Genomic DNA, 27,872 nt, shown 5'->3' with positions numbered 1-27,872 from the left:
GGATGGGGAACACGGTGACCAGCAAAGCCTAATTTTTGGTGGTCAGTGAAAGCCTTTGTAGCCCCAGGTTTGTGGGTTGCCACAGCATCTGCTGACACAGCCCCAATGCAGGCACACGCCTGCCAGCTCCTTCCGTGCACACAGCGAGACGGCAAGGCAGCGGCCTGCAGCATGTTCCTGCCACAGCCAAGGAAATTTTATTAATTGAAAGTCTCTCTCCGCATAAAACAAAGCCCCAGGATCGCCTTGGAGGTGGGGAGTGCAGGGAAGGGGTGTTGGGAGTGCTCAGCCCCACAGGGTATCAGCACCAGTCTCAGGAGGGAACAAACCCCCACAGCCAGGGCTCCACTGCTGGAAAGATGCACCAATTCAACCCAAACTGGGATTTTTGTGTCACAGGATTTAAGACTGGAAGAAGGGACAGCCTGACTTCTATTACCCAGCCCAGATAACGCCTTGCTGGACTAAAGACCCCAGATCCTGGCTAATTCGGGACAAGGCCAGACACCCCATGCTTCTTTCTGGCTGCGACGCTCAAAGCTATTTTTCCTGGCCTTGTCCCTGCTGCTCCTGGCCAGCGTGGTCTGGGCATGGCCATGTTACACAGCTGTGCCACACAGCCATGCTCTGCTCACAGCAGCAGGCAGGAGAGCAGCAGAGGGGTGATAAAATACTGGGGGGAGGCTGCCATCCTTGGCTAATCAGGTCTGCAAAGCTGCGCTCAGGGGTGAGCTGGAGCAAAGAGATGTTTGTGTTGCTGGGTAAAATTTTAAATTTCTTGTGATCTGCCAAAATCTCTTTCACTGTGGTACCCTGTGGCACCCAAGGACAAGGGGAAAAAAACCAGAATGGGCTCTGTATTCTACTGGAAACCAAAAAACAGGGCAGCCAGGAGCACAAGGAACCCCATCACAGTCAGGAGAGAAGGGCAAAAGCTGGAGGATCTGGCGGGGACTCGTGTTCTAGTGGGCTTCAGAGTCCGGTCCCACTGGGTGAGGATAGCCTGGCGTGCCCCCTCCCAGCGTCCAGGGCCCTCCAGCCGGTACTGGTAAGGGCTGCAGGGGCCAAAGAAAACAGTGAAGGCCAGCTGGGGGTCAGTCAGGAGCAGCCTCAGAATGCTGGGCTTGGCACCGATGATGGAGGCAATCTTGTCCATGTAGCCCAGACAATCGATTTTGAGGACTTCATCATAGGTCAGACCAAACCTTAATGAATTAGAGAAGGAAAAAAGGAGAAGGGATTGGTGTCAACAGGGCTGAGAGGAACTGAAGGTCAGATGTTCTGCATCGCTGTTGTTATCACATCTGAAGGCAACAGGATTCATCTCAGGAAAGGACTGGGCATACATGCAGAAGGAACCTGTCTCTGTGGACTCAAAACTTGCCTGTGACATAGCACATGCAAAGTGGTGCTTGCTCTGGTACACACCTGTTGCATGGGTGTCAGCTGATCTTTTACTTCATCACTCACGAGTTGCATCTGTCCCTCCTTTACCTTGGTGGACCTTTTCTAAAACACTTTGTCAGACCACTGGGGGTGTTTTGAAGTTATTTTCCCTTTGTTCTGCAGAGGGGTCATGTACATCATGAGGAAGGTGGCATCCTTCACTTTCACTCACATTCATTTCCACCAAGTATTGGAAAAATGCATGGTGAATTGGGTAATGGCTTCCAGTTCACCTTCTCTGCAGGATTCACAGCTTCATGTCCCACCTTCAGTGGGCTGAAAAATGCCATGTGTGTTTAGCCTTGTACTGTACAGCAATAGTTCTGTGCAAGTCTGTATTTCACTCTTCTATACATTTTCTCCTACAGTGGTTGAGGTAAGCCATGTATTAGTACAGTGCCTGGTTTTCTGGTCTTTTGTCATGAATATTTCCTAATATGTCTTAGCCCTTACTTTGGCCTTTTGCCTGCCCGTGAACTGCATTCTGGTGAGTTTAGACACCTGATCACAGTGAGACAGATCTCTACACTGAGAAGTAAAATAATTCTATGTGCCCCTCAGCTTGGCTTATGTTTTTTTCTCCTGCTGAATTACTTTTTTTTATTACCATCAATTTCTCTGCCATTTTACCTCTCAGTCCCTGGGGACCCTGGCCACACTACCCCAACTCCCAAGCAAGGTTTAGTCTCAACTACCCTGAATTCATTTCTTCTCATCATCAACATAGAAAATGTTAGTGTCAAATCAAAGGTTATGTTGGCTCAGTGCAAGTGAATAAAAGGTTGGCTGGATCTGGGCATCTCCACCTCACCTCTGCTATTAGGGGGGAGCTGCAGAGTGTGAGCCTACATGTTGCTGCCCCACAAATTCCAGGGGCTTTTCAATCCACTGAGGAACCCCTAGGGCTTACCATTTCACTCGGTTTTTGCTCTTCTCACATACTTCCTTCTCCATGACAGACTGAGAAGGTAGCTGACATAAGCCTAAAAGAGAGAGAGGAGAGTGTTCTGCAGAGTTTAACTCTTGGCAGGAACCTGTAAACTCATTCAGTGGTGCAAAACGTGTCAGCCCTTTCCTGGGAGGACAGGAAAGCCTCTTTGCTCTGATTTAGCTTGGCAGTGGCAATTCTAGCAGAGACCAGCCCTCCACACTGGTACAAACTCACCCACGCTTTTTCCTGCTTTTACAGATTTATGCTGTCAGGGCACTGGCAGATGATGATGTGGGGTGAGATGGGCTGTGCAAGCCCCAGAGAAGATCGTCCCAAAGAGAAACCCTAGAGCTTCCTCTGGTTCTATGGAGGAACCTCGATGCAGCCCTCCACACCAGCCCAGGGGAAGATTGTTACTATTAGTATTGTTATTATTAAAAAAAAAAAACAACAGCATACCCCCACCCCCAGCAGGTTAATTCCCTCACCCCAATAATTATAACTAGTTCTCGTAAGGTAGTCATGGTGGACAAACATCTCTGTCCCTTAAAGCACAGCAAATTCTGCCAGGATGGATCCACCACATTATCTTGAAGACAGCTCTTATCTGTGCCTCCAGGTTTACATTTTCATCTCTGTGCTCTGACTTGTAAAATATTTTAGAGAGAAAGTACTGTCTGGAACAACCTGGTTTAGATCATGGATAGTAGGCTTAGATGCAGGACCACAGATCAGCTGAGTCACAGTAAGAAATGGAGCACATTCTCTTGGCTCAAAGCGGGTGGGGTACAAAACATTAGCTTAAAAGCATCAGCTTAATGGGAAAAAAAATTATTTAAAGTAGATGTCATGAACTTGCATGTAGCTTGGAGCTAGCATGCACTTATGTATGTAAGTAACTCAACTGAAGTGTAATAGTTTGGGAAGCTTGAGCCCTAGAAACGCTCCCTTGTCCACTTCAAAGAGAGCTGCTTAACTCTGGGGTCTTTAGGGACAGAAATGCCTCTTGGTGCATAAATGGGACAAGACTCGTTCAGTCAAAACTGTGTTTTGATACGCAGGAGAGCTCCTGTTAACTCTCCTACCTTTAAAGACACGGGTCACCCAGCGCGCTTGCATCTCTGTCACAGGCATGATGCCTCCAAGTGGCTTGATCAGCCCAAGGACGGCCAGGGTGGGTCTCTGCAGGTGGGTTGGAAACACATATTTGTAGAGGGATGCATGCTTGTTTTCCACCTTGATGACTTCTTCTTCTAGGAAAGGGAAGGAAACATCGTAGCCCGTGCAGAAGACAACCATATCAATGGGCTCCTCTTCAGGGCAGTTGTGAAAAACAACTGAGTTCTCCTTGAACTCCTTCACGCCTGGCTTGATGGTGATCCTCCCTGTCAGGATGTAGCTTGGAAGGTCATCGTTCAGCACAGGCTCGCGCACCAGGCAGCTGTGGAAAGCCAAGGGGCTCTGAGCGTTGGAGACCACAAACAAGCCCTGCTGGTGTTCTGCTCCTCCCCGTGGGCCCTCCAGCTCTACGACACCCTGGTGTCATTTGCTCTGAGCAAACAATCCTGCCTTCCCTCTCTCCAAACACTGACGTATTTCACCCTTGTACAAGTGTCACCCTGTTGCACAGCCTGAGTGACTTGTGGGCATCTGCTGCCTTCTTCCTTTGTTCACTCGGTTACTCTTTAAACCATCCCTTTTCAGAGCTGATCCATGCTTTAAGCTCTCCTCCTCCTCTTTTCCGAGGAAGTCTCTTGAGAACAATTCCTCCTGGTCCTTCCTGGGCTTTTCCAGTATGCTCCATCTTGCACCACCTAAGGGCACTACAGCTTATCTTCTTCTGCTGGGCTACAAACTCCCCACTGCAGATCATCCCATTCTGGGAGCTGGTTATTGCACTGGTTGATGTGGATTGCTGGACATCTCCTGTTTGCCCACAGCACAAACCCTATGACTCTACATGGGATGGGAGCCACCAGGAAGTACCTGTTCTCTGGTTGAAGGCCATAGTTTTCATGATTGAACCGCTGGTTCACCTTGTAGTTAATAAAACTCCGTGAAAGGACTCCAGGGAGGTTGTTTCTGATCAGGTTCATAAGGCGAGTGTTGAAAACCATGTCCCATGGGTAGCCATGGTCAAACACACGGCTAAGCAGCCAGGCACCTCGGCCAGTGCTAATAGTCACCTAGGAGAGAGTGGAGAATCAATGATTTGGGTAATGAATTTACTGCTTTGCCTTTATAAAGTAACTCCAGAGGGGCACAGCATGGAGAGCTGCACAATGAAAGAGCAGGAATAGCATCTTTAAGTTCTTCTGGTGGCTAGAGACTGAGGTGAAACAGGTGAGAAGAGAATAAGCAGCTTGCTTACACGGTAGGTTTTTGACCAAGAAATACAGGTCCAGAAATACTATTTGGCCACCATACAGGGTAAACTCAGTTTGCTGTCCCTGCAGTGATGACAAACTGAGCTATTGCCTCCAGCATCACCCTCCCTGCATCCCCGGAGTGGCTGGGTGGCGGTACCTTTGCAGCTACACGGCTGGCCTCCACCGCAATGTCCACTCCTGAATTGCCCATGCCAACCACGAGGACTCGCTTCCCCTGAAACACGTCGGGATGCTTGTACTGCCGGCTGTGAAAGTACTGGCCTTGGAAGAGCTCGATGCCTTGGGGAGAAAGAAACAAAGCGTGTCCTTGCTTGAGCATTCATGGGTTTTACTGGGAGAACTGGTGTAGAAACAATCCAGATAGCAAGAGCGAGGAAGATCAATCACTGGCCAGTGGGCACTTGGGAAGATCCAGCCCTCTATCGCATGAACAGAACCCGTGCTTCCTCTCCAAAATGGGGTCTCGCCCATCTCTGTGCAGGAGCGAGCAGGGACACTTGTGATGAGTGGGACACGGAAGACAGTTATGTGCAAGAGCTGTGGTGGTGCAGCCTCAGGACTCAGCCTTTACAAGATGGCAATACAAAGATGCAGGAAAGCCACTGACTATCTTATTCTGTCCTATGAGCAGCTTCAGAAGCACTTGATAGCACTGATGACAAGGCAACCCTCTCTATGTGAAGCACTGGGGGGATTCCATCACAGCAGTGATGAAAACAGCCCTATCAAACATGATGTAACTTCACTGAGAGGATCCTATTCCATCTTGCGTACTCTACAGACAGTTTCCCTGAGGCTAAACCATCCTGCTTTGGAAATTTGCGCTAAAAGGGCCAGTGCCTGAAAAGACAAAGCTGCTGAAGTATGAGGATATATTGCTGTTCATCCAAGAGTTTTGAAAAGCAGAAGCAAGGAAAGGAAGGAAGCACTTTCCCAAGGAACTGCTAGCCCTTCTCCCCCCAGCCCCTAGAGGTAACCACAGGCAGACATGTATTGTACCAGGAAAACAGTGCAGGGGGAGTGATGGCTCAGAGAAATTGCCGCTGCAAACCATAATGGCATCAAAGACGTGTGACGTCTGCTTCCCATCTGCCTCTGTGACCACATCCCACTGTCCTGTGGTGGCAAAGTCAGGGCGTTTCCGGATGCTGATGACAGTGGTCTGAAACATGGAAGCCAAGTGGAATCACCACCGGTGCTCAGCACACATGCGGAGCAGAGCAGTGCCAGAGCACCCATCACTCACCCTGAGTCTGATGTGTTCCTGGAGGCTGAAGTGCTTGGCATAGCGCTTGAGGTAGTCCAGGAGCCGAGCATTGGGCAGGAACACCGGGAAGTCCTCAGGGTAGGGGAAGTCAGAGAACGCTGACATCTCCTTCGAGGTGTTGCTGATGACCGATGGGTAGAGACTTGGTCGGCCAGCCTCGATGTGCTCCTGGCATGGCAACCCAGGGTGCATCAGTCCTGCTCCCCTTTCTCTGGTTTCGGGGAGTGCAGCTGGGAGAGGTCAGCACCCAGCAAGCTCTCGCACCCCTTTCCCACCTCCTGGAACCCAGTTTGACCCACTCATGAGCCTGCAGAGCTGCAGCTCCCATGGGAAGGAGGGCAGGCAGTGCTAACTCACCGTATAGCACCAGAGTCCCCCGATGTCCCGGCTCTGCTCAAAGCAGGTGGGCTCCAGACCCTCATCCAGGCAGCACTTGGTGGCTGTCAGCCCGCTGACACCTGCACCCACCACTGCCACTCTCATCCCTGCTGTGTGCGCCAGGAACCTGGGCTGCCAACAGGACTCGACCTGGGAGAAACCCCACAGATGGTCACTACCCTTTCAGGGAGCAGCTGCTGGCATACCGTATGCACAGGATTTCTCTATATGCCACCCCAAAACTTTATTCCCTTTGCCAGCATTCTGGGCTCTTAATTCACAAAGTAGATTAAATGCCTTTAAACGTTCATTTTCTCTATGGTTTGAGTTTTTTTGGTTGTTTTTTTTTTTTTTTAATTAAATCGATCCACTTTTACAGCGTGCTTGCCAGCCTGTTTTCAAAGCCCTGCGGTTGACCTGAAACTTGCTTTGAAAGTCTGTAGTTAAGCCACAAATCACTGCCTCCTTTTATTTACATGTTGTGTTTAAACTATGCCTCCTTATCAGTCTTGCAAATATTTGTGGTTTATCTTTGGAAATCTGACCCTGACTTTCCTAGAAAAGAAAATAAAACTTGCATGGGGTCTCTTCTGTCCCTGCATTGCTGGCTGGGTCTTGTCCCCCCATCCCCAGGGAAGACGCTGCAGCTCTGACGTGGCCATCGAAGCCATCAGAGGAGCTGGGGGTGCAGCACGCCTTGGCTTTAGGGATGCTTTTTTGTCTGTCTCCCAAAGCTACTCTGCTGGGGAGGTCTGGGCTGGACAGATGGGCTTTCAGGGCTGCAAAAGGCTCAACCCCAGGGCTCAGCCCCTGGGTCAATGTCCAGCCCTTTAAGGATCAGCACTCTTCTTGATAATGCTGGACAGTGAAACAAGGGATGATGGCCACATGGCATAGCTCAGGCTGGACATTGCTGGGGCAGAGGCCGTCACACAAGTGCCCTGGAAAGGCTGTTCCAAGCCCTGGCTTAACTCCACGGCCCACAGGGAGCCTCCTGCTTGGCTGAGTTATTAACTTGGTGTATCGGGATGGCACTATGGCCAGGAGACACCAGCTCCTCTGCCTGAGAGCCTCTTTCAGCTTCCACCAGACACATGGGATGGTGTATTCACCAGAAAAAAAAGATTCAGTACAAAAATGGGGTTAGCTTTTTCTACAAAACACCAAATTCACCATGCGCAATTTCAACTTTCCATGGGAAGGCAGCACCTAACGAATATTCCGCTTTGTAAGGTTGAACTTTTTCCTTTTTAAATGAAGAAAGCACTAGCAAAAGCTGCTCTTTTTTTTTCAGTGGTGCAGCTGGCATTTTTTTTGCATGGTGGGAGTTAACTTAGGTCAAACATCTCCCAGTTATGTATTAATTTAATAACCTACTCTTTTGCAGAGAAGATAGAAATACCATCCAGGAAACACTGTCTCTGCTACCTCGATCCTGTTGCCGCCACACTTCCCGTAGTGCCCCTGCAAGTATTTGTAACAGCTAATCTCAGAAGTCTAACACTGCAGCATGCTTGTATGGGGCAGGGAGGGATGGAAAGGCTTTGCAGCCCATCGGGAAAACTTACCTCTTAGCCTTGACTGCCTGTGCTCTGTCTCGCCACTGCTGCGCGGAGAGCACTTATTGCTCCTGATTTATAGGCGAGATGCAGTGCTTTGGCACTCCCACAGTAGTTGCACAACTGGGGTTTGCAGCAGGAGGGGCTGGACTGCCCTGCCATTGTGCGAGGTGAGACAGACAACCTGCTGCTGATTCCTAAAGGGGGAATCAAGTAGGTGGGAGAGATCACAGTGGTCCAGTTCTGTCCCATAGTCCTATAAGAAGGACTTGTTTGTGCGGGGGCGGCTCCAGCTGTGGGATGTTTTCACTTGCCTTCCAAAAGGGGCCTAAAGCAGCCAACGGACAGCAGGGTTTTGGCAGGACTTTGCACCCAAGATGCCTCGCAAAAAAAAAAAGAGAGCTGGTTTTGCAGTCACTGCTCATGGGTTATGGAGGCTGCATCGTGTCATCAGCCACACCATCTGCTGGTGGTGGGCAGGAGGCTCCGCATGCGAATTGGGAGAGCATGAAATAACCACAAATACCAGTGTGCCAAGGTCCAAAGCACAGAGAAAGCAGAAATGTTAGCTGAAATACCGATGCAGGACATGGCATGCTTCCAGGTATCTCCTAGGTGTAAATGATCATGGAAATGAAGACGACAAGGTGGGTTTGGACAGGGCTTTTCCTCCCAGCTACTCAATAAATTTAGGGGTGAGAAAGTATGAAATCTCTACAAATGAATACAGCTGGACACAGAGATACAGCTGACAGAGGACTGGGTCGTTCGGAAAACCAGCATTTAGAAAAAGCCATAGTGATATTTGTGCCATGGGGGTGACAGCAGACAACTCACTGAGGCTCTGCAATGTGAGCGCATGGGGTGCTATGAAAGGTGCTGCCCCACCAAGGCATCACCTTGCCATTCACAAAGGGGAACAATGAGCCCAGATTTCATACCAGCTCTTTAAGCAGTTTGAATAACTGAGAAGACTGCAAGGGAGGGGGAGAAAAACCCATCCAAGGTCTGCAGAACAGAGGGTGGTAAATAAAGCAGCTCCACCCAACAGAGACATTTGTTCAGAGCCTGCGTTCTGATCTGCCAAGGCATGGGACAGGCCTGTAGCTGGGAGTTGAAACTAGATGCAGAAATAAGATGCATATTGGTAACAAGGAGAGTAATTAGCCGTAGGAAACACTTGCTGAGCTTTGTGACAGACCCAGGCACCTGAACAGAACATGTTTGGTTCATGGAGGCACAGGACTGACCTGCCTTGTGCTGAGGCACCCGTAGCACCCGCAAAAAGACAACAGCTTTCTCAGGCTTCCTTAGCCTGGGATCTCCTGCTGCTTCTGCCCAGTACCTGGCTGCTGGGTTTGCTCCCAGAAGCACATCAGGAGCACACGCCCAGGTTGGGGTTGACTGTGCCAGCCACGCTGCAACACAGCTTGGCGAGAGGTAGCTGAGAGTGATGCGCTTGCAGGGGCTGGAGTCCATGAAATTGGACTCATTCATTTGAGTTCAGGTTTCAGACCACTGTCAGCAGCAAAACGAAACATTCAGATTTTGCTCTTTCAGGCCAATGGGACATGTTTACTGAAGCAAATGGGCAGCAAGCCTTGCACTAATTTGATGCTGCTGGGGTTTGCTCAGGCTGTCTCCCAGCTCTCCCTCCCACTGGAGTCTTCTCCAGATGCACAAAACTTGCACCTGCAAAAATGCTTGCCAGCACTCAACCAACAAAAAGAGTAAAGAATCCAGAAGGGCGAATATTTTGTTCTTTATATGCTCTTGCTTTTCTGAGTTTCCCAGCAGGCATCCAAGTGACTCGCAGTTAGAGGGACATTGTGGCTGCTTCCCAGGTGTGGTGTTAGTGCTTTTGGAAGGGCAGTTCAGGGAAGTTTTATAGAAGTATTGAACGAGTTGTATCTTGTTGTAGATGAGCTACTGACATAGAAATAGGGCCAGACGTCTCTGCTGCAGCTGCATACAGCAGTGGTAGCTCTGGCCCTCCCTGATGGGGAATTGGATCTGGAGGTGCAGGATGAGATGCAGTGAGTGGTACTGCTTGAGTCTAGGGCAGAAACACCTCCAAGGCCCGAGTGTCCTGGGATTAAAACTCACTTTACTGTGACCTGCCTCAGGTCTGTGGTGTTCCCCTCCTCAAATACCCCTGAGGTTGTCTGGACCAGGTATGTAGCTCAAATTTTTTGTAGAGATGGGCAATGCGATAACAGGGAGGTAATTACTCTAATTATGTGCATGCACATGCCTGCCTGGGACACTGAAAAGTGCCTACGGCCTTACCACCCTGAGAACACCCGATCTCTGTGAAAAGGCCTTGGAAACACAGAGGGAAATTCTTGTTGCTTTACTCACCTCTGCTGCTGGCATGGCAGGGGATGGCATCCTGGGGCAGTCTGTGCAGAGCAGAGAAGAGAAGAGACTGGTACAGACAACACATCAGTGGGTTTTTATATGTTCTCAGGGCTGGAAAAAGCCTTCATGGCCTGGTGTTCAAGCAGAGCATCCCTTGGTGCCCTTACGCCAGTCCCCCTGAATTTCTGTCACTGCAAAGACAGGTGCGGACACGGCCACACAGGTCCCTGTCCCATTTTCTGAGCAAGCGGGATCTGCTGCCACCCCATCGGAGAAGGAAGGAGGACCCTGCCATCACCATCACACATGCAGACTGCTAGGGGAAATGCACTTCCACCCAAGGATGGAGTGAGGGCACTAAAGCGAGGGCATGTAATTTGGGGAACTGCTTTACCACCTCCCCTCTACCTAGCCTGGGACACCAAACATCACGGTTTGTCCACATCCTCACATGCTGGGGCACAAGCCGTGTTAGATGCTGGGGCTGTATCAGTCATGAGGCACCACAGGGAGATCCAAGAGCAGTAAATAATGGGTAGTGGCTCAGGACAAGAGCCAGGAAGGGGATACTCATGCACCTGACTGCTGGTGAGCCCCTTCTTCCTTGAGGAACAAAGATCCTTGGCACTGCAGTGCAAGACTGGACTCTGCAGTGGGCTTTTTATCATTGAGGTAGAAAGAAGGACAAACTTAATACATCCATTTAGTCTTAATCAGATAACAGACATCTGCGACACTCTTGCTCTGGTTTTGTCATCTGTTTAAAATAACACTAAGCAAAGAGGGGGCAAATCTGTGTACAAACAAGCCTCAGCACAGCCCATTTTGCTGTTCTCTAGGCCTGCATCTGCAGCTTTTGGCTTGTCAGGGTGAAGAGAGACAAGAAGAGAAAAAAAAGCAGTTTCTTGTTAAGCCAGTCTCTAAGCAAAGCAAGATGCTTACCATTGAGCAGCCGCTGCTGCCACACACACTGAAGCTCATGTGGGGTCTGTGCTTCCCAGTGAAACACTTAGTTTTCCTCTCTCCAATATTATCATTGCCACCCCAACTGACCAGAAGGCTTTAATCAGGGTTACTTTACTGCACGTGGAGGTGAAGCTGCCCCAAATGTGGCTATTGCCTCCTGCTTCTTCTCATGAGGCTGTGGGATATGGTGATCCATGAGGTGAATAGAGGCTGCAAGCAGCTGCCTGTGGGAAAATGTGTTTCTCCACCCCCGTTTCTTAGAGCCTGGATTTTGGCTGTGAAAAAAAATCCTTATGCTTTGGCCCCAAGGCCAAAAAGCAGTTTCCTGCTTTAAAAAAATGACAAAACCTCTATCCCAAGCAGCAGGGTCTGTTTTCCCATTTACTTTACTATGTCACCGCCAGTGACAAACGCGGGCAGGACACTTGCATTTCTTTTTAATCAGAGCCAGGTATGTTCAATATCTTGAACTCTTCCTGAAACCTCTCAAGAGGTATCACTCAAGACACCCAAAGGATGCACTGGAGCAGATGTAGGCTCTAACAGCTGCTATAGGAGAGGGATTTGTTTCCTAGGAGGAAGGCACAAGCCCCTGCAAGGAGAGCACAAGTGCTTTACTTCAACATACTTGGCAAAGTTTAACCTTATTTAATAACAAATCACCATGTTTTCCAGGCATGTGACCAGCAGACTTTGTCAAGGAAAAGCTGCTTGTTAAACCTATTGCCTCCTATTGTGTTAATGAATCCAGAAGTGCCAAAATTCTTGGGTTTGGAGGTTTTAAAATGTATTTTAAAGTTAAGAGTTTCCTCAGATAACTATTCAATCTTCATAGGAACAACCCCTGCCTTGCTCACCGTTTCTGTATATCAGGACGCAAAGCAGATAAATCTGTACACTCCAAGTGCAATGCGAGATGCACACAGACAACATCTGGCACTAGGAAGGGTTTAACATCTTCTCATCGCTTCTGAGCAAAACCTGAGTGGTTTGGGATCTGTCTCTGTCCTTTCACGACTAATTAAATGTAACTAATGAAAAGACTGTCAAAGCAAACAATCACAAGGAAGACCTGCCTGGAGAGCTCGTCATTAAAACATGCACACTCCGACTAGAAGGCACCTTCCTACCATCAGCTGAAGTCACCTGTAAGCCTTCAAGTGTTTTTAAAACTTTGGTCAGTCCAGTTGACCCCTTACTGTAAATATTGACCATGAGCCCAGGCCAGACAGTTTGAATGCTTTCAATTCCTACTGTCTCTCCAAAAGCATCTTGAGTGAAGGTGTGCGCATGGCTGACATTCTTGTCCCCCATCACAGGCTTGAGCAGCTCTCTTAATTCGGGAAGAGGTGTGCTCCTACACCACCCAAGCCTTCCACCTCAGAGCACTTCTGAGCCTTCATCCCCAGAAATTATTTTTTTTTCAGAGGACAAACCCCAGAATGCCAAGCAAGGTGCTGCTCTCAGATCACTCAGAGGAGCCAGCACAGGCACTGTAGAGCTGAACTAGCTCACATCAGCTAGCAGATCTTTCCCCTCCGATAGCTTCACCAGACTCTAGGATACAGAATGGTAAGGGACCTTGAGAACATCCAATCCATCTTCTCCAAAGCAGCTCTAACTGACCTTTACCACCTTGTTTCCTTCCCCTGTTTTAAAAAATTCTGATGGTGGAGACTCCAGCATCTCCTACTTGCCTTTGGGGTGGCTACCAACTTTCCTTTTCTCTCCACAGCACAGAGAAGCTGACGTTTGGAGATAATTGAGGTGAACCCACAGCATCCCTTCTCCATCCGTTTAAATAGGATCTTTCCAGATTAAATTGATAAAGGAGCTCTAACTGGCTCATGTTGGCTTGCTAATCAGCCTGAGAAGCTGCTGAACACTCACAGGTGGGCTTGAGGCTGCTCACCACTGCTGTAGATTAACTCCGTTGGCTGGTGTTTGCTCTTTAGATTTTGGAAAATATTTTTTCAGAGGAAATTATTCTGCAGGGGACAGAGCATTGGATTATTTCTCTGAGAGCTCCACCCAGCTGATGAGGTTAGGGTTGAGGGAGCTTGGACCACTGTGGCCAAGGAAGCCAGACTGCAAATAATTACAAATGGACTGATGGCATGAGAGGGTGGGTGGCGGGAGGAGGGACAACAGCCCAGTGTGCACAGAGAGGCACAGCAAGGAGATACGATGCTGGAGGGGCAGCGTGTGAGACAAACTCTGCACCTTTTGTCTGCTCCGACTGGAGGGAGAAAGAACACATCGACACTGCAGGGTGGAAAAAAAAAAGCCTGGGACCTCCAGCTTAATGCATACAACATGGGTCTGGGAAACAGGAGTGGTGACACTTGGAATAACCTGGCAATAGCTGCTTCTAATGAATATTTGGATGTGAATCAGACCAGGGACAGGCAAATTCTAAGACCAGCCACCCTGTATCTGTCTTTCCTAAAGCAAAATCGACTCTCCAGTGCTTTCTCCTGACAGCCCAGCCCTCACCTTTGCTGAAGATCTCCCATGGTTTTGTTCAGGCTGCAAAATCTGTAATCAGTTCCACAATACAACCACAAAACCTTTTTTGTCCGGGAGGATTAATGTCCAAAAAATAAATAATGTGTTGGCCAGGTCTGGAGACAAAAATCCTCGCTCCCCAGGGATCAACTCCTCCATCCTCTGTGCTTAGATATACCTGTGGAGTGGGACTGGGCCATGGTCCTCATAGTGAAATGACCTGCCTGTAACACATCAGTCACAAAACACAACAGAATTCATGATAGTGAATGCATAATAAAAGTATTTTTACTTTTATCTAAAGAGAACATGTGACCTGAAGTGGTGTTGGTCTGCAGGACAGAAACCCCAGCATTTTACTTATTTCACAATAATTCTGATAATCACCACTGTACCTCTCTTCCATGAAGACATTTTGGAAGATTGCAAAATTGCAAAGCAGAGTATTAGCTCTGGGGAGTGACCTTCGGGTGTATGGAAAGGCACCACCAGGACTTACCGCCCGGCAGCGACTGTTCCCTTTTCTTTGGAGGGGTCCACCTTCTCCTTGGCCTCTGGGGAGAGCCCCACCACCATGTCAAACCTGAAATTCACAGACCAAATACCAAAATAATCTTCCCTTCGCATCCCTCAGGAGTCTTGTGGAAATGTTGGCCCTTGAACTTCTCAATATCTGCAATGAGAAGAGATGGAAAGTGTCCAGCACTCCTGGAGCATTGAGCTGCAATGCTTGGGTATAACATAAAATCCCAGGGTGCTGAGACTCCGACTTTGGTGGTGATGACATTGCAAATGTGCGTGAAGGCAGGGCTGAGCTTGGGGGTCTATGTCATTGCTTGCTTCAGGACCACTGCGTTACAGACCTGCCTTTGCCTGGCTGGGTTCAAATGGAGCTTGAGAAACACATCCATACATAAAAAAAAATGAGCCATAAGAAGTGAACAAATGCAGTAAGGGTAAATTTTCAGGAAAGCATCTAAATGGCCTGTGAGAACTATTGAAACGTTGTCTTGCTGCTGAGACAGCAGAAATGGGAGCTGCTGTTTGAAATGTGTTGCAAAAGAGCCACGTTATTTTTTGGCAGACATTTAAAGACTGGCTGGAGGAGAGGACCTGGGAACATGCACTTCTCCTGGCAGCTCTCCTCTAAAATGCAGTGTCACACAGCGATGGGACCAGCTCAGAAACACATTGTTCCTCACCACACTCTTCCTCCTCAGAAAAAGATCCCAAGCTCAGAAACCCCTCCCAGCACCCCATTTCCCACTACCATGCACGGGACTTGTGCAACAATTCTGCTGCAAAATGGCAGAGATGCACCTGGAAAAAAAGCTGGGATTACAAATGGCCTTTTTTTTGCAATAAACTCAGATGGCAACCCCTGCCCTGCCCACTGGGTGGGATTTTGCCAGCATCTCACACGATGGGCTGTAGCTGGGATTTAGCTGGTGAGAGAGCAGGGAAGCAGCTACAGCCGTCTCTTTTCATGGATGCCCTTTCAATACAGAGGTGGGCTTTTCTGGAGAAGCATAGTAACCCATCTGGAGACCACGGGTCTGCACTGCCTGGCTCCCAGTAACAGCTGCGTGGTGTCCAGGATTATCATCAGGTCTGGCCTTTACCAGTAAAACCAGAAACACAAGCGAAAACAGCTGCAATATATTTTTAAAGTTTTAAGCCTCATTTTGTGAATACCCTGGAGGACAAATCCAACAGTGGTGAATCATCTATTTCATGCCATACGGTGTTTGAGTCAACAGCCAAGGACACCTGCCGCAGCCCAGCTGTAGCCCTGTGGCACGGATGCAGCACCGAGGTGTTGGTAGGGAACAGTGCTGGATGAACACTGAGGGTGCTCCTCTGCTTTTCTCTGCATAAGGAAAAATGTCTTTCCAACCCTCATAGCAAACCTCTGTTTGCTTCCAGCCAAAGACAGGCTGAATACTTTAGTTTCAGCCCCTCCCATGGGGCATAGACTGGGTCCCAGACACGAGCAGCCCTGGTGGCTGTGAATGGGTCAGCCACCTCCCTACCTTACACCTGCTTGGCCAGTGTGATTGTGGAAATAACTTCCCCATCCTGTACATACGCAGTTTGTTAAATCTGTTCCTGGCCATGTGCCTGTAGCAGCGCCCTTTAAACAGCTTTTACCTTGGGTGGACACTAGCAGGATGCATAGGTGTATATGACAACCAACATTAACCACCACAGCAATAAAAATGGTCAGTTCCTCCTTCCCATTTGTTTTGGTGACAACCATCCACTGGCATTTATAAATGCTGAGAAGCCCCAGCAGTTATTTTTTTTTTTTATCCTGATAACTGTGATCTGAAAGGAAACCATAGCAAATGCGTCAACAGATTTGAGTCCTTGCATGCTGCTGGTGTGAAAAGGGCAAAGCCGAGTGCTCAGTTGTGCTTCCCATCCTCACTGGCTATAAAATAGCCAAGCCAGCTGTGAGTAATGGGTCAGCTCAGACCCTCCAGGCTTGTGTCCCTTTAATTGGTGGGGGATTTCTGGGAAACAGGCATTTACTGACCCACACAGGGATGGAGCCTGGCCCCAGTGGCATAGTGCATGGCGAGCAGGCACCCGCTGGCACTCATGCTGTTGCCTCCCACTGTTTCAGAGAGCTCCGGCCAGTGAAAAAAGAGGGTGGGCTGGCAAACTGGTCCTTACTAAGTGGAATACTTGCTCCAGCAAAGTGAAAATAATAGTTGTGGTGTTTGTTCTGCAGGATACTGTGCAGGTTCACTCGGTCTTCACCCAGCAGCTGGCTTCAGGGTTGGCATACCCAAGGCATCCAGCAGTAGCAACATCATGAAATGTTGGCTAAAATTCTGGATTTTTGCAGTAAACTGGTAATGGGTTTGGGGGGTTAGCGCCAGGGTGGATTTGCACACATGAGAACAGCTGCAGAAGAAAGGAATCCAGAACTAGCAGCCATATATGGGTTCCCTGTGATTCTCTGGCCAGCAATAACACCCTGTGATCTGCCCAAGGAAGAGCAGTGCAGCCAAGAGCCAGCCCCACTGAACCCTTGGGACAGCCTGGCTCACGTCCATTTATTGACTGGACCCAGGGAAGGGGTACACTCTGCCAGCTCCCCACAAACTCATATAATTCATTCCTTAACATCATCTCTGCTCACGCTATGGGCACCCCGACACCTTCCCAGTGCATCCTACAGCTCCCAGTGCCAGAGCTGACAGTCGTCTGTTTTTCCAGCTATACTTTGTCCTCCAAAAGACAAGGGATCTCAGCAAGCATAGCTTTCGGTGTGGGTCCTACCAGCACCCCGAGGCTTAGCACAAGGCTCCAGTGATGTCCCCCCCAGTGTGGTCTGTGTCCTAGCCGGTTAACAAGGCTGGCATCATTAGCTATAAAGAAAAATCACAGTAATAAGTATAATGCACAGCTTTTTCATTGCAAGAACATTTTAAAAACTGATGAGATGATGCCACTATGTTTTTATTCATGTTTGTTTCTAATATAGTTGATATATCAGAGATCTTCTGAGTTGGAGTACAGTCGTGGCAAAGGTTTGCTGCCCAGCATGTGTACACAACAGTTGGTCTGGAAGAAATAGGAGCAGGCAAATCTTCTGGGAGGAGGAAGCATGTTAGCAGAGCACTTGGGCAGAGGCACTAAAAAGGGAACAGCAAGCATCCTCTAGTCTCATTTCCATCACTAGAACTTACAGTAATGATATTATTTTACACTTAGATGGTGGCCTTCACAAAACCATGGAGCATTTTGCAAAGTTGTAAGCTGTTGCTGTATGGAGGAGAAATGCCACGCTGACCTCAGCTGTCTGGGGGCAAAGTGGTTCCTGGGAAGCACCAAAATTACACCATGGGCTGGTTCCTCCTCTGGCAGAGAGACTCAAAGCAAAACCCCACAGGGAGCAGCCACATCTGGAGTTTGGCAGCTTCCTGGGACTGGTCCAGCTCCATTCTTCTTGCTTAGGTGAGGCGGAACCTTGAAGGCAGGGTGGGTAACGGGGCAGATGGCACATGCTGCTGGATGAACCTTGGGGGTGGCCCCAGAGAAGGGTGAGCAAAGGCCCATCCAGGCTATTGCTGTGACATCAGTGATGCCAATGGGAAGTGAAGCAGCTCGGAGAGGGATCTCTCCAAGGATGCTTTCACCACGGCTGCAGCCATCAGGGCACTAGGTTACCCAGCCCTTTTTGGCTAGAAAATTTTCATCTGGATGCTTTTTTTTTTTCATCTGAGCTTTTGGATGCTTGCACAGTCCAGCAAAGTCCAAATATTGTTCCAAAAGCTGGTGGACTGTTTATGTTCCAGAGTATTCCTCTTAATATCTTAATCTGACTTATTTTTCATTTGGACAGGTTTTCCCAATGGTGAAAAAAGTAGATATTTTCTTTGCTTCTGAAAATCATATTTCAGAAGGGTGAGTTCAAGCAAGGTTCTTTTAGCCAGAACACAAGCTCTATACCGAAACCTTTCTCAAACCCCAAATATGTTTACTCCAGTCTTCCACCAGAAAAAGGGACAGGAGACACAGAGATTTAAAGATGTGTAGCAGTACACCACTGCTTGAACATATTTAGAGTGGTAGAATAACGAACATTACTTACTGGGGCTGGTATTTACACTCTTTCATAGTCCCAAATTAACCAGGTGGGGATATTGCACCTGATTTATCCATGTCATTTTGTAGGGATCTCTTGATAAACTGTTTTTAGGGTAATGAGCAGGGCAGCAGCGCACATTGCCCATCCCAGGCACAACGCTGCTCAGTACTGGAGCCACCCTCCCCTCATCCCTCTGGGGTCCCCTAGCAGCAAAGGGCAGTGAGGAGGAGGAGGAGTGGGAGGAAAAGCACCCCCAGCACAATGAGGCAGGGGAAGGAGGTGGGGGTGTCAGGGGTGACACGTGTCTGTGTAGCCTGCAGCATGCGGTCCCACTGGGTGAGGATGGCCTTTCTGGCCCCGCTCCACTTCCCTGGGCCCATCAGTCGATATTGGTAGGGGGTGCAGGGGCCGAAGATGACCTCCAGGGCCAGCCGGGGGTCTGTGAGCAGGAGCTTTGGCACGCTGGGCTTCACACCGATGGCAGAGGCCAGTTCATCCATGTAGGTGATATAATCTGTCTGCAGCGTGGTGCTGTTCCCATACCTTCGGGGGAGAGAGGAGAGGAAAAAAGAGGCTGCTTTAGGTTTTTACCCTTTATTTTTAAATTGTTTTCTTTAAGCACAGTGCATACAGAATCTGTCCCCTGCTTTCCTCTGCCAAACCTGCGAAGCAGAGCTGCCCGGGGCTTGTGGCTCCACGGGACAGGTATAACTGCTACTGTTTGTGAAGGAATCTGGGTCACAAGAAAACATTGCATTTTGAAACTTCCTACAATGAAACAGTTTCTAAAAACAAAAGAAAGCATTGCTTGAGCCACGTTCAGCTTTCACTGATTATATTCATATTTTTAAAGTATTTCTTCACTATTATATTGGATAGACTCAGAGAGGGGGAAAGCAAGGTACTTTCATGGTCTTTATGAAACAAAGAATGGTCACTTTTAAGAATAATGATGGAAACATTATGTTTCTGCTGGGGCCTCAATCCTGAGAATGAGAAATACTTTTTCACCTTAATAGCACTAAGTGATGGCAAATAAGCATTTTCAGACAGGTAACCTTTCCATCATGAATTTTCCACCCAAACTTGCCTGATTCAGGCCTCCACAGTGCCTATATCCAGCTCACCTGGAGCTGAGACAATGGCAGGGCTCTTCTGCCAGCACTGGGAGTTGTGTGATCTGCGCTTACCACTTGAGCTTCTTTCCCATCTTCTCATCAATGTCATCCATCATCTTGCTGACCGGGGGGAGTGTGCACTGCCCTGGAAGGAGCAGGAAGAGCATCAGCAAGGGGAGATGACACTCAGTGGATCCCTTCTGCAGCAAGTGGGGTTTGAAGGGATCAGCTGAGCCCTTGGGCTCCTCTCTTCCCTTTGGTGTCAAGATCTGGGATTGGGTCAACCTTGGAAGCTGATGATATGACAGCACTGGCTCCCTTGTCTCTTAAGGTATATGGAGGTGCCCAAGAAGTTCTGCCATGGAGACCTCACTGCCATCTGCAGCAGGCTGAGAAGTGACTTGCTGCTGTGATGCAAGGCACCCCATCACACAGAGATCCTATTCTGGGATTTCTGGCCAAACCCCATTGTGTTCTTCAGTACTCAGGCACTGGCCTAACTTTCAGTTTCAACCTGCATGTCACCACTGGAAAATGCTACTTCCCGTTAACAGAAAATAGACCTTTGCCCAATATGTGTCTATCTACCTACCCTGAAACACCTTGACTGCCCAGCGGCACTGGAGGTCCGCTGTTGGAATGATGGGTCCAAGGGACTGAACTAGCCCAATGACTGCCATGGTTGGTTTCTCCAGCTGAGGAGGGAGGATGCCTTTGTAGAGGGTGACTTGGTTATCCCTGCTTTTGATAATAGAATCATCCTCCATAAAAGGGTAGGAGTAACTGTAACCAGTGGAGAAGATGACCACATCAACATCATCCTGCACAGTCCCATCTTGGAACAAGACAGACGTCTCTCTGAACTCCTTCACATTTGGCTTTATCACCACCACGCCACAGGCAATGCGGCTTGGAAGGTCATCATTGAACACCGGCTCCTTGCGGGAAGTTCTGCAAGGGCAAAGGTTGTGGGGCTGTCACAGAGGTGGCTTCTGCTGCTGGCCCAGGATAGACATGGACCAGCCCTGCTCTGCTGAGAACCAGCACCCCTGAGGGGCTTGGGGAATGGATGGCCCTGTGCATACCTGTCCAGTGGCATGAGGCCGAAGTTCTCATGCTTGAAGAATCGGTTCATGCCTCTCACGTACAGCCAGTCACTGAGCACCCTGGGGAGGATGTTCCCCAGCCAGGTCCGGAAACGAGTGATGACCAGCATGTCCCAGGGGTACCCATTGTCCCAGACGCGGCTCATCACCCAGGACCCACTTCGGGAGCTCAGGTAGACCTGGGAGGACACCCGGGTAATCCAGGTAGAGGTGAGCTGCCCCCGTGGTGGCTGCTAGCCCCCAGGGCTGTCTCAAAGAGGGAGTGACACATGCTCAAGCAGACCGAGACACCTCCCCTTCCCTTTCCCAGTGGCTCTGGACTAGATCGTCATACCTGTGATGCTACGGTGCTGAGCTCCACAGCAATGTCACAGCCAGAGTTGCCCAAGCCTACCACCAGCACCTTCTTCCCTCTGAACTTCTCCGGCTCCTTGTACTCCCGGCTATGGAAATAGCAGCCTTTAAACTTCTGTATTCCTGGGGAGGAGAACAGTAGAAGTCCTAATTCACCTCAGGAATGAAAACAAGAAGCTGTGCTGGCCTTCGGATCTCCCCTTCCTGCAGACGCTGCTGGAGCATCTGTCTGAGTGTTTCTCACAGCAGTAGATGTCTTCTGTGCACAGAAGGATGCTGCAAACTTGTAGTCGGACAGGATTTGTCACTGGCTTCATTCAATATTTGCAACGAAAGAGCGTGCAAGCACAGGATACTTTGCAGGGTATTTCTGTACCCCAAAAGGGTACTATCGCAACCCCAAGTTTGCGAGGTGCCTGGACAGCCCCACTCCATACCCTCAGTGTGTCTTTACACCCTTGAGGCAGTGACCAATAGGGAAGCAGCTTTTTTTTTTTTTTTTAAAGAGAAGTTGGCAAAGGACCCAAGGGGAGCGTTCTAACCAGTCAATGCCTCAAGCCCATGTCCTCCAGAACCCTAGCACCAAATGTTTCTTGCCAGAGAAAAATTTCCCAATAATGTGCCTGTACACAGGCAAATACTATTGGTGTGACACACATGACATATGTACTACAAATCGTTAGAAAATGCCAAAAAAAGGTGGTTTACAAAATCCTTCTATGAAAAAAATATTCTATTAAAGGAAACAGCCTGAAATAGGTATTTTATGGGAAAGATTAACATTGCACCTCGTTTCATAACTCAGTTTTGATACTGAACACTTTTTCTTAAAAAAACCCCAGAGATTTTGGTTCCCTGAACAACCCCCATCTCCAAAAATATTACTCTCCCTTTTTATGCTGAAAAGGCATTTTTTACAGGGAAGGACATTGTGATGGAAGGTCAACCTGGCTGTGTCTCTGGGTGAATTCCACATGCACCACTTACCTGGGAAGTCAGCGAGGGGGAGGTTTGGGTAGACATGATGCCCAGAGCAAATCATAACTGCATCAAAAAACAGTGCCTCTTCCTTCCCATCTCTCTGGGTTACCACCTCCCACTGCCCCGTCACAGTAAAGTCTGGGTGCTTTTTAACCTTGGTGACCAGGGTCTTAAAGGAAACAAAAGAAAGAGATCCTTTGGTGTCCATGAAGCAGACCCAGAGGTTTAGGGAGTCAGTGGGATTCAGAGGTCCCAGGGAGCCCAGAGGATGTTTGGCCCTGGAATTTCATGCTGGCAGCCCTGGGGAGTGCACAGAGAGGGGACCTGCTGAGACTTGCTTTAATAAAAACAGGAGTTTTTTCCCAGGAATATTTTCTCCCAGGATTTTCCCTGCAAGAGGGAAACCTGGGCACAGAGGTGATGTCTCTCCCACCCATGTCCCCCCTCTCCAACTCCAAGCTTTTCACCTTGAACCGTATGTGCTGGAGGAGGTTGAAGTGCTCGGCGTACTTGCAGATGTACTGCTGGAGCCTGGTGTTGTGCATGTAGTTGGGGTGATTGTCAGGGAAGGGGAAGTCAGGGTAACACATCATCTCTTTGCAGGAGTTGGTGAAGACAGTGCGGTAGATGCTGGCTCTGCCTTCCTCTGCCTGGTCCTGGAGGGAGAGGAGCATGGACATGTCCCGTCTGAGGGATGTGACGAAGCCCTGCACCAACTCCTCCAGATACCATCATCTCAGGAGGAAAAGCCATCAAGTGCAATAACCAAATAACCCTCTATGAGAACAGAGGTGTCCCAAAAGGTTGGGGGAAGGCTTGCATAGCCCAAGGCATTTAGGAGCTGGTTACATGCACATCTGCTAGGGAAGGTGGAAACCTCCAGGAAAGGGAGTGCTGTGGAAGGAACTTGCCAGAGCCTCTTAACCACAGGTCCAGAAAGCATCGGAAGGTCACGTGTGACACAGCTACACACATGCATAGTTGAAATATCACAGGAGACAAGCAGTGTGGGACCTCCCATTGCTCAGCTTCCTCCTAGGTTGCCTGTAAAGATTCCAGAATCCTACAGGCACTCCCGGGTATTGCTCCTTTGTGCATACAGTCTCAGCAACTATAGAAGTGAAGGTTAGAAGCTCAGCTGGATGCATTTGCTTTGGCACAGTGGCTCAGCTACCTGTACTTTATGCAACCGCAGGGCAGGTCTGGCCAGGGACATGGACAGAGGCTTTGCCTACTGCTTGCAATGCCCATGCCAGCTGGTGAGTGTCCCACTGCCATCTAGAAAGGCAGCACACGGGGGATTGACCGAAATGCCCAAGACTGCCGTGCACGTAGTGGGGCTGGGGCTGGCCTGGTCAGGTCCTGCCCAAAACAGCCAGCCCCACGCGTCACCCTGTCCCCATCGTGGGGCACCTGCTATGTCTGCTCTGACACTTGGCACTTAACAGCACAAAACACAGGTAATGTATTTCCTTTTCCTGATGACTTCGATGCCAGGACAGAGCTGGGAAAATTGCAGTAAGGCTTCCATGGTCCAAAATTCATATTTGGGTTGGCCAAACGATTAACAACTTCCAAGAAAAAACCAAGCAAACAAAAACAAAGTAAAGAAGGAACTTAAGTGTTTTTGACTTTTCCCATTGATGTTGCCATTTTGCTTTGAAATTCTCCATTATAAATATCAAAAAGCATTGCCAAACTTTCTGGAGGAATTTGCTGGAGCCCTCCCCAGAAAAGACAGAAACCATATGGTCCCTTTTTTAAGACGAATCAAACCTTTCCTATGAACCAGAACAAGTTTTCTGCCCTCTCTGTCTCTGCCCTAGAGTTTAACTATGTTCCTTTCCCTAACAGCACCCTAAGCTGCTCCTGCAGCCACAATCCCACCCCAAACACATCCCTTGGGCCCAGCCTGCCAGACACAGGCATGTGGTGCAAGGTGGCTCTCAATCTGACCCTCTAACTATTAATTTGGGTTCTTTTTCATCTCCATAGTGCTTGGCCACTGTGTAAAAGCAGGCTGAGACCTACCCTGAGCAGCAGCAAGTGGTCTCCAAGGTGGGGTGACACCTGGCAGCCCTGCAGGGAGGCTTTTGCAGGGCCTAAAGACCTGTATTTTAGAGCAGCCCCTGTCTCCATGGGCTTTGAAGGGAATGGGAGCACATCATTGGAGAAGCCCTGAAGGGTTGCAGCCCCCAGAATCGAGTGGCTCCCTCTGTTACCCGAAGGTGAGGGGTTGGCAGTTCAGACGTGACTTGGCTCAGCAAGCCAGGAGATGGTCAGACTGATCTCAGGGTAAGTGAGGGGACTTGGGGACCTGTACTGAACCAGCCAAGACCTCCCACGCGCAGCCACCAGAGCAGAGCCAGTGTGTGCAGGCATGCAGGGTGGGTGCAGCCTCCCAGCCCCGAGGACACTTATTTTCCCAGCCCGCTCTGAAACGAGGCAGCCAAAGCCACTCACCGTGTAGCGCCAGAGCCCCCCGACACCCTCGCTCCTCTCAAAGCAGGTGGGCTCCAGCCCTTCTTCCAGGCAGCACTTGATGGCTGCCAGCCCACTGACGCCCGCGCCCAGCACCGCCACGCGCCGCACCATGCTGTCCTGCCTGGGAGGGAACATGGTGGAACAAGGCTGTGGTGGAGCAGAGACTGGCTGGGCATGTTCGCTCAGGGGGCGTCTGCAGCCCCAGAAATGCTCCGTCTCCAGAACGACTTTCCCAGCTCCTTAAATATCCCAGGAGGTTCTTGCTGATCCTTGCTCACCTGCTTCCTGTGCAGCCCCCAGGTATGTGGCTAAGTTTGGGGCAGGGTGGAAGAGCTTTCCCCGTACCGGAGGGCTCTGTCACGCGGAGGAACGACAGGTCGGAAGGAGGTTCCCCCAAAAGAGCAGAGCTTTTTATGCAGTGGTGCACGGGAGGCAGGGCCAGCACTAATGGGTTGTTTTGGTGAGTGACTTGCGCTGTTTGGACTTTAACTGCAACATGAGGAGCAACTGCGGGTGCAGAGGTCCTAAATTAGGAAATAAAGTTGGAATGAAATTATTGCAAGCTAGAGCCCAGGGTTACTGAACAGCAGTGGGCACCTTGGACTTGTGGGACAAGCAGCAGCTCTCATGCGTGTCCATACATATCCCTCTCCAAAACGGCACAGCGATGTCCTTGTCATCAAGAACAGTAGGTAGAACCAGGCTGCTCAACCTCACCCCATCCCTCCACCACTGCAGTCGTTGCCCTGCGAAGAGGAGAGTTAGCAGTGCCACCCCAGGGACAAGAGACCCTGGCACTGGGTAGGTTCCTGTTTCAAGCATCTGATCTCTTTCCCCCTTCTAATCAAAGGGGCAAGTGTGTTTCAGAGGACATCTCTAAGGAAGGTCAAAGAGCAGGCAAGTGCAGAGGAGTCCATTTGCAGATCCCATTCCATCTCTGTGGTCTTCATCTAAGTCTCATTGTGTGCGTTCATCCACAATGATGAATGAGGTGCTCAGGGATGTGGTTTAGTGGCAGATAGAATGGTTGAACTCGATGATCTAAGAAGTCTTTTTCAACCTAGTGAGTCTATGATTTTATGATCAAATCCCTGACTTTAAACAGGTCCTGGGGAAGAATAATTCAGCTGGGAGTACATCTGTCTGAAAGACCACAGTGTGAAGCTGCTGGAGCCTCTAAAGCTAAGGCAGGCTGTTAACTCATCGTAGACTAACCTGAAATAAAAGAGAGCAGAGAATGTCAGAAAAATGATTGAACAACCAAACTGAAAAGAATTAAAATGCTCATTTTAACACTGTCTGCCAAACTGGTCAGGCCTTCCATGGGATCAGCTTTGGAGTCATGGTTATGCTTACTTAATTCAAATAAACTGCCAAGCCATCGTCATAGATACCTAACCTAGAAGAGGTGTGGATCTTCTCCCTCAGGAAATGACCTGGAGGAGGAATTCTGTGAATTAAAACATTTGTCAGAAAACTGCACCCAGGAGTGATGCCCAGTGAGAGCTCGCGCCTTGTTTTCAGGACAGGAAAGGTCAGCCTCAGGCAGAGGGAGGGGAATAAAGGTGCAGGAAGAGTCAATCATTTGCTTGGAGTGACACAGCTGCCAAAGATCTAAAAAAAAGGGAGAAGCCACCGACCTGTTGGCTCGTCATTTCACAGCTGCCATTTTCCACCAAGAAAAAAAATCGGACATATTTTCCCTCTCTAAGAAAACAAAACAAAGGGCAGGAGAACTGCAGTTGTGGGAAAGCATGGAGAAGGAGAAAAGTTAAGGTGTCCAAAAAATCCTTGGGGTTGGGAGGGGAAAAAAACCCAAAAATTTTAACATCTCTGTGGCATCAGAAGTAGTTCTGCCCAGCATCTACAAACTCCTGTTTGACTTTTATGATATGCTACAGGAAAGCAAGAGCAGAAGAGGGCTCCTAACCTCCAAAAGAGCAAGAACAGTTGGAAAAAGCAGTCTTGCCTGCAAAAGTATTACCTCTCCCACCTGGAAGGTGCCTCACACCAGCAGCAAGGCTCAGGCTGGTGGTGTTTCCCTGTGATGCTCAGAGGAGTCACAGCATGACAACAGGAATCCTACTGGGGACAACCTGCAGTGACAGGAGCCCTAAGAAGCCAATGGCACAGTTTGCCTTGGCACGCACTGGGATCCCAGCCACGCACACAGCTTGTGCCATCACAGCTGTTTGTTCTGGCTGCTGTGCCAGGACGCGTGTATTCATTAACTGGGGGGCGAGGTGGGTGGTGAGTAGGGATCACTGGCAACCACAGTTCCCAGGCAGCCACTCTCAACTCTACTGCTTGTAGCAGTAGCAAAGCAGAGTGAAAAATCCTCCAATTTTGATCTGTTTGCTGCATGCACAAGCCTTGTCAGGAGTGTCTGAGGGATCTGGATTGTTTAGCCTGGAGGAGGCTGAGGGGAGACTTCATCGCTCTCTGCAGCTCCCTGAAAGGAGGTTGTGGTGAGTTGGGTGTTGGTCTCTTCTCCTCCATAGCAAGTGACAGGACAAGAGGAAGTGGCCTAAAGTTGCACCAGGGGAGGTTCAGATTCAATATCAGGAAAAATTTCTTTATTGAGAGTGTTGAAACACTGGCAAAAGTTGACCAGAGCAGTGATGGAGTCCCCATCCCACAGATGTTCAGAAGACATGTAGACATGGCACTTCAGGACATGGTTTAGTAGGCACAATGGTATTGGGCTGATGGTTGGACAGGGTGACTCTAGAGGACTTTTCCAACCTTAGTGATTCTATGCAAAAGCTCTCGGAGGCAGCAGCCGGAGGGATGCTGGGCAGCCCCTTGCCCACGTGCTGCACTACTCATGCTTCAGCTGGACGGGGCTCTGTGGCACTGGATGCAGCACAACGCCCACATCAAGAGCAAGATGCTTCCTCGAGGAGCATTTCAATTAAAACAGCTGGGAAAAGGAAGATCCCTCACTGCAGTGAGGGGGGATAAACCTTCATGACAGCCATCAGCCTGAGGCCAGGCAGGAGCAGCCTTCGGCCGAGGAGGGCATATCCCCAGGGTCTCCTCTGGCGCACGCCTCTCAGCACGACTGCAGAGGGGCTCCCAACTCTGTTGGCAGCCAAGGATGAACCAAATTTGCCCGAGGCACTGCTGGCCCAGCTGGAGAGCTGTGGGGCTCTGCACCTCATGGGCTCCCTCAGGCTCTGCTCAGCCCTTTGATGTGCAACTACATTGTTCAACCATCTTTGAAGTGCGAAATGAGAAACACCCGGTGTGGGAGGCTAGGCAGAGCCCTTCGGAGCAGCTGGCAGTGCTGTGGCAGCCACAGCTGGTTGAGGGATAATAAATCTGCAGCTGGAGCTACATAAAGCAAGGCAGTAAACAAGAGCCTTCACCTCACATGTGCTCTGTGCTAATTGTGTCGAACTTCTTCTCCAATTGGCT

At 49.4% G+C, this 27,872-nt stretch overlaps 2 protein-coding genes and 1 long non-coding RNA gene across 4 annotated transcripts; 1 reads left to right on the top strand and 2 right to left on the bottom strand.

The window, feature by feature from the left end:
* Positions 1–201: 201 nt before the first annotated feature.
* Positions 202–8,109, bottom strand: FMO1 (flavin containing dimethylaniline monoxygenase 1). The gene is made up of 9 exons (XM_009559884.2): positions 7,981–8,109; positions 6,392–6,562; positions 6,014–6,202; positions 5,767–5,929; positions 4,904–5,046; positions 4,364–4,563; positions 3,463–3,818; positions 2,357–2,429; positions 202–1,205 (listed from the first exon to the last, which is right to left on the bottom strand). Exons 2-9 carry the CDS (start codon positions 6,515–6,517, stop codon positions 863–865), a joined length of 1,593 nt encoding a protein of 530 aa, XP_009558179.2. The 5' UTR covers positions 6,518–6,562; positions 7,981–8,109; the 3' UTR covers positions 202–862.
* A 4,627-nt stretch (positions 8,110–12,736) lies between these two features.
* On the top strand, positions 12,737–20,104 carry LOC128852948 (uncharacterized). Its single transcript, XR_008451112.1, has 4 exons — positions 12,737–12,870; positions 13,034–13,190; positions 17,533–17,775; positions 19,859–20,104. It is a non-coding gene; the product is annotated as an uncharacterized LOC128852948 (long non-coding RNA).
* Positions 18,613–26,527, bottom strand: LOC104058380 (flavin-containing monooxygenase 3). Of its 2 annotated transcripts, XM_009559883.2 has the most exons (10): positions 26,437–26,527; positions 24,731–25,667; positions 24,432–24,573; positions 22,436–22,624; positions 21,975–22,137; positions 20,968–21,110; positions 20,613–20,812; positions 20,120–20,478; positions 19,600–19,672; positions 18,613–18,952 (listed from the first exon to the last, which is right to left on the bottom strand). In XM_009559883.2, exons 3-10 carry the CDS (start codon positions 24,561–24,563, stop codon positions 18,613–18,615), a joined length of 1,599 nt encoding a protein of 532 aa, XP_009558178.2. In that variant the 5' UTR covers positions 24,564–24,573; positions 24,731–25,667; positions 26,437–26,527. The 2 variants fall into 2 exon arrangements, with proteins under 2 accessions (XP_009558178.2, XP_053929639.1); XM_054073664.1 differs by having other exon boundaries at positions 24,432–25,667.
* Positions 26,528–27,872: the final 1,345 nt, after the last annotated feature.

Source organism: Cuculus canorus, chromosome 8, assembly GCF_017976375.1.
Source record: "Cuculus canorus isolate bCucCan1 chromosome 8, bCucCan1.pri, whole genome shotgun sequence".
Classification (NCBI taxonomy): Eukaryota; Metazoa; Chordata; class Aves; order Cuculiformes; family Cuculidae; genus Cuculus; species Cuculus canorus.
Note: the sequence above shows the minus strand (reverse complement) of the source record. Positions and strands in the feature narration are given on the sequence as shown.